General features: G+C 37.0%; 1 protein-coding gene across 4 annotated transcripts in view; it reads right to left on the bottom strand.

The window, feature by feature from the left end:
• LOC111866635 (uncharacterized protein C1orf43 homolog) overlaps window positions 1-6547 on the bottom strand; it is an 11910-nt gene extending 5363 nt beyond the window's left edge. Inside the window, exons 1-3 of one of the 4 annotated variants that reach the window (XM_023855770.2) lie at window positions 5851-6547; window positions 5684-5755; window positions 4213-4375 (exon numbers count right to left, since the gene is read on the bottom strand). In XM_023855770.2, the coding sequence (XP_023711538.1) occupies window positions 4213-4375; window positions 5684-5746 (226 nt within the window). In that variant the 5' untranslated portion in view covers window positions 5747-5755; window positions 5851-6547. Of the gene's footprint in view, window positions 1-4212; window positions 4376-5683 lie in introns of all 4 variants that reach the window. The other 3 variants (XM_023855769.2, XM_023855771.2, XM_023855768.2) reach the window with 3 other exon arrangements.
• Between the last annotated feature and the right edge of the window lie 57 nt (window positions 6548-6604).

The raw sequence follows: 6604 nt of genomic DNA, 5'->3' as shown, positions 1-6604 counted from the left end.
AAGAGTAAATACTAAGTTTCTCAAGTCTTTCATTTTAAATCTAGTTCAAGCCATTTCACGTAAGTGGCACTGCTGCCAAGATTTATTCAAACAAACTGAGTTCTAAGATCAATGATCAGATTCAAATTGTGACAGTGACTGACTTTCTTTCAAAACAATTCACTGTATGCAGGCATAATTTCATTCCTTCCATTCTGTTAAATAATCACCTTGCTGAAGAAGCCTCAAATAAAACTGCAGATAAGAATTAATTTATATGAAATATTATAACAAATAATACTGGGTATTATAAATTAGATCTTGAAATTATCACTAGTTTCTAGGCATACAAGAGAATTTATAACAAAAAAAAAAACTGTGGTCTGTAGTCCACAAGCAAACTATAATGACTGAGGTACTGCCGCTTGTCGGCAAAGTTAGTGCCAACTTTTGCAGATAGAGGGTGTCACACAGTCAGCACAAAGGAACCCCATGGCCGTTAATCTCGGTTTTCTAGACCAGAGCCGCTATTTCCTTGAAACAGTTCCTCAATCATCCTCACAAGGCTAAGTGGACCCCGTTCCAGACCTACTACTTCTCAGAAAATTTGGCAGCACTGGGAATCGAACCCAGAATCTCTGGATCTGTAGCCAGGAACCCTGAACACTAGACCACAGAGGCGGTCAGAGAATTTATAATACTATATTTAAACATCCTGTTCCACTGTTATTTTCTAAGTATTTATTTTTGGTCTTCACATTGGATGTCCNATTTATTAGTCCACCATATATCCATAAGGATTACAATTCCAGCGGATGCAGTTACCGTCATTAAGTATATGCAAATAGATGTGCAATAGTGCACTCGTCAACAACATACATAACAAATTGTATAACATGCGAATAAAACAAATAAAAAAATATACAGACAATCCGGAAAAGTTATAAAAGAAACAAGTACAATTCAGTATTTATGCTTAGAAGTAAAAATACAGTGATAATTAATACACTCTGCAAAGACACATGATCAACTGTGCAATAGGGCACTTGTCCAAATGTATTAAAAAAAAAGAGATATACAGATTGTTTTTATGCTAGAAACAAATTACAACAATATACTCCATGGGGCACTTGTCCAACAGAGACAGGTACAGGTAAACATACCAAAAAGTTAAAAGAACTAAAAAGGATATGTAAATTTCAACATCTATGTTTCAAGAGTTTGATAATTAAAAACTCTTTCAGTGAGAAGCAAGAACCAGCATACAAGAATCTCTTTAAAGCTGCCTCAAAAGATTTTTGATCATTAGATAATTATTTGAGTTTTGCAGGTAAGTGATTAAAGATCTTTATGCCTGAGTAATAAGCTCCCCTTTGAACTTTAGTCATAGAAACACTTGGAGGAAATAAATTGTTGTTTTGTCTAGTACTGATACTATGAATTTCAGAATTCCTTAAGAACATGTGTCTATTACTTACAATGTATTGCATCAGGGAATACACGTATTGAGAACACAATAGTAAAATTTTCATTTCCCGGAATGAATCCCTGCACGAATCTCTCTTCTTCAAGCCCTTCATTATTCTTATTACCCTTTTTTGTATCCTAAAAATTTTTATACTATATGGAGAATTACCCCCCAAAATAATACCATAAGTCATGATGGAGTGTATGTAAGCAAAGTAAAGCATCCTCAGACTGCTGTAGGACAAGATGGGTTTAACTGCCCTCATTATAAAGGATGCTGAACTTAGTTTAGCAATGAGATAATATGATTTTTTCAAGTTAATTTGTTGTCGATATATAAACCCCAAAATTTAATGCAGTTAGAACTGACTACTTGTTTATGCCTGAAACTAATGTAGTTGTCTACTTCATCATGGTTCATTGTTGTAAACTGCAAATGGTAAATTTTTTTAAGTTCAGAGTTAACAAGTTACATTTAAACCATTTATTGACCTCATGGAGTATTTTATTCATAATTGAGTTATGGCTGTTGGGTTCAGGATTAGTTACAATTATGCTTGTATCATCGGCATATAAAAAGATGTTAGCTCCTCTAATGGAAACTTTAGTTATATCATTTATGTACAGAAGAAAAAAAAAGCGGTCCAAGGATAGAACCTTGCGGCACACCAAATGTTACCTCTGCCCACCTGGACAAAGCGCAATTAACAGAATCAATAGTGTCTAGGTTCACTCTTTGATATCTTCCAGTAAGACAGGACTTAATTAAAGCACCAAATTTCCCAGTAATTCCATAAAACCCTGCCTTTTTTTTATTAGTATATCATGACTAACGCAGTCAAATGCTTTTTGTAAGTCACAAAATATTCCACCAATTGAATGTCTATTATTCATGAATTTTAAAATTTCATCTATTAATTTAAAGGATGCTTTTTCTGTAGATGAATTGGGCCGAAAATCAACTGATTATCATCTAATATGTTCTTGTGGCTTATATGATCATACAATCTATTGTATATCAGCCTCTCAAATATTTTAGAAAATGATGATAATAAGGATATAGGCCTAAAGTTAGTTGGTTCATATTTATCACCAGCTTCAAAAATTGGCTTGATCACAGCATACTTCAATCTATCAGGAAAGATTCCCTGAGCCAAGGATTCTGTGGGAACATCCCACATTATCACGCATTTTCTGCAACGCACACTCTTCACATCACTTTTCACCATCACGCGCGCTAACCAATCAAATTGCTCCAAACATTCGCATTTATACAGCTCTCGCCGCTAGCACCCATCGACACCATTACGCGTGCTAGCCAATCAGCGCTCTGCAAATTCTTCCTCCTCAATTTCAAGTTTCGCTCCGCCCACCGAGCAGTGTATAAAAAGGAGCAGCCGCAATCCGGCAGCATGAGTCTGTCTTCAGTCTTCGATCAAGCTACGTCAGCCAGCACACTTCGCCACCAGCGCTCGGTCTTCGGAGGCATCGGAAGGCTGCGCCAGGCACGACTGCCACAGCCTTCCTGCTTTCACACCTGACTCATTGGGGCACCTCGCCTGGACTTGCCAGTGGTCGTGTCCAATTCCGACTCACTGGGCATCTGGTGTAGCCACTGCCCCGCCATTCCAGCGACTGCGCTGTGTAAGCAACATTTTCCAGCAACCAAGCAACCTCCAGCAACGGCCGCGCTGTGGCCAGTCAACTCACCGCAACTAACCTCTCTCCCTACCGGCGCGCACCGCGCTACCTTACTGGTCAACATCTCAGCAACCACGGTCCTTTTCAGGACCAACAAACTGTTCCGAAGAAGTGGGTTGTCATTGGAGTAATGACGAACAACAAAGACATAAAACCCCCACAATTCATTACAAATATAGGTGAGTGGTGAAATAATATATGGCATACTTGTTTTTAATATTTTTATAGAGATTTCATCATATCCGCAAGATTTAGTCTTTAAAGATTTAATTATTTTCCTAATCTCAGCAGTTAAGGTGTAATGCCATCTGATATTTTCAAAAGAAGAGTTGTAATTACAATCCAAATGGGTCAATGTTACTCCAAGGTTCATTATTATCCTTATTTGAATCTTGTATAATTATTATCCATTTTAAACATTTTAACTAATTTGTTACTTTAACCTTCAAGCAATTTTAATTGGTTTTTCCCTTCAAAGGGTGTTAAGAAAGTGAAACAACTTACAAGAAAAGATAAGAGCTAAGGATGGTCATGTAATACTAAAACACAAATAACGAAAGATGTGAATGAGCTATGATAGTGTGCTAATAACCATGAAGAGACTGAAATGTACACAAAACTTGCATGACTAAGAGTGAAAACAAATACTAATGAATTTATGTGTCATGCTAACCCTGCTTATGATAGTGAATAATGGGCAATAAGGTGAACAGATGAGATGAGATTAATATCAACAGATACATGTTTCATGAGGACAGAAGGTTACACCCTTTCAGATCATAAAAGAAACAAAGAAACAGAAGGAACTACAAATTCCAGAAATAACCATACACCTCTAAACACCAATCAGAAGTAAAAATAAATGTGGGAAGACCCCTGAAATGATGTAAGGATTGTTGTTTATAATACTCATAACAGGTCTCAATAGACCCTGTTCCCTGCTAGNGGGAATAGTTTATAGGTGGTGAGGTGAACAACTCAATTTAGCCATTAATTTAAACACTCATAAAAACTGAAAGTAGTTTTCTATTCTTATTAATGTATTCAATCAAATTATCCATATACCTAGTTGTTTTACATCATCAACTGCTTTCAACCTGAAGTAATGGGGTGGCAACTGTGAGCCAGGTTGTAAAATGTAACGAGATTCACTGTCATTTATTAGTTGTGGCTCATATACAATACGTGGAATAACATCTATTCTTCGATCAACCTCTCTCTTCAATGACTGTAAAAAGAAATGCAATCATACACTCATTACAATTACATCCACCTTAAGTTTACAATGATTTGTACAACACTCTGTTTAACCACTCAATGTTGTCAACTGTACTCATTACATTTGTAACACTGCATCATTTGCATGACTAATTATTAAGATTCTGTGTAAATGTTTGGTGTGGTTTGGAGATGAAAATCTGAACTTTCTATTCCACATTTCGTAGTTTACTAACTGTGAAAAGAAAAGTTAAAATAGCCGAACAAAACAAACTCAAATGACTAAAAACACAAGTGATAAAAATTCTCTCTTCTGGGTCTTCACAGCTTGTCTCATATGTAACTTTGCTTCTGAAGTTTAGCTCTTGTTGTTTGTTGAAGCTTTTCCAATGTTTGACCTACATTATAGTAGTCATTTATCATTGATTGCACCACAAGCAAAACCTCGCCTTTAAACTCCCACTGCAGAACTTGTATATCTGCCCACTTGCATCTCCTGTCTCATTTGCCTTAAATGTGGTCACTGCAATGTGTGCTACAATGTTGGAACAGCTTCAACATATCACACAGCTAAACCTCAAAAGATGAAGTTACACAAATGATAAATGTCAAGCATGACACCTCATAAATTCAGCTCTTTCTAACTTTGAAAGCCTGTTCTTCAGTGATGACTAGCATTCACTGTTCTAAGATATGTACAATCACCAGCTGGTTTTATGTCACCCTTGTCCCATCTGACCTAAATTCCCACAAAATCTAATATATACTCCTCTAATTCTCTTGCTACTGTTTTCACTGAATCTGTCTACAGACTACTGCCATCTCAAGTTCCAAATTGAATGTCCATTTTACACTCTTTAGCTTGTTCTAAAAACATGAGGTCCTGTATAACATGCAAACTCATTACAGTGAAGGGCTGTCAACAGCATTTTCCAAACCCCAAGCTGACGCTTTACTTCTTGTCAGCTGTCTAAAACCCTTCATTAAATACATTCAGAGCTCCCTTCCATATCTGGAGGCACCCATCCATCCACAACCACAGAATGACCAAATTGTGGTAACAAGTTATTCACTTAACATGGAGTTGTACATGTATTGTATGATTTACTGATTGTCTGACTTTTATGGGTAGTATCCACTTTTAAGTAATATGGATAAAAACTGGTAAACTGAAAGGTCACAATATAACACTTCAACAGCACCACTGTTGTGGGACAACTGGTAGCTGTGAAGAGTAATAGATCCCGCATATTAACTGAACATGAGAAATAAGACTGCTGTGTTTACAATAAGATGAAGTGCCATGTACTTTACTCACTTTCTTTGTTCCATGTCCTATTGGAACGTGTGGTCCACGCCTTGATCGTAGAGCAAATCTCATTATTTGTCTCTTGGCAAAAAGAAAAAACAAAATGAAAGTAAGCACACCACATGCTATGATAATGACAACTGTCACACCAGACAACTGTTCTGTCATAACTGTACCAAATTAACTGCACCTTTCAAATCTTGGGACAGTAGTTATAGTTGCGGCGGAGTTAAAAGGTGTAGAAACCTAACAAACCACAGACAAAAGGTCACCGCATCAACTAGCACGAGCCTCCATTCTAACCTTAAATTGTACTTTGTTCCGCTGTTACCGTGATAATGCCCTGCACATCACAATTCATTTATAATATATTATTATTAAACTCTGTTTTTACATACTTGTCCCTCCTTTCGTTTTAAAAACAGTACACTAAACACACGATATCCAACCTATCGCTACCTTAAATTAGCACAAAATTACGGTAACACTTCGACCACTGGTAACCTAATTCAGCCTAATTCGACCCATGGACAAGTTTCATCCAATGTTAACTCGCGCAATTGCACACAGAATGATTACATCTATGACCAACATTCTGTATGAATAACTGAATGAATGTATGAGGGGTAAGCCTTCACGGCCCTTACACCGCGACCTACATGGGTCTAGTGAGCTTTACATTCTGAACCTTTGAACTTCTGCACATTCTGAAATTCTGAAAGTTCTATAACGTTCTATAATAATACGCCGTCAAAAATGTGAACTTTACTGCTGTCTACTTTGGGACCAAATTTCAATATATGACTACGGCAGTTCTGTTGGTAAGAAAGTTATCCAATGTTTACAGTAGTTCAAGAAATCTCCTCCAGAATAGTATTCGATGACCAGGGGGTGGCAACTCAATGCTATTGGCGGGCAACACAGCCAGCG

The sequence above is a fragment of the Cryptotermes secundus genome, unplaced genomic scaffold (genome assembly GCF_002891405.2).
Source record: "Cryptotermes secundus unplaced genomic scaffold, Csec_1.0 scaffold967, whole genome shotgun sequence".
Classification (NCBI taxonomy): domain Eukaryota; kingdom Metazoa; phylum Arthropoda; class Insecta; order Blattodea; family Kalotermitidae; genus Cryptotermes; species Cryptotermes secundus.
This window is presented reverse-complemented; position numbering and strand designations above follow the sequence as displayed.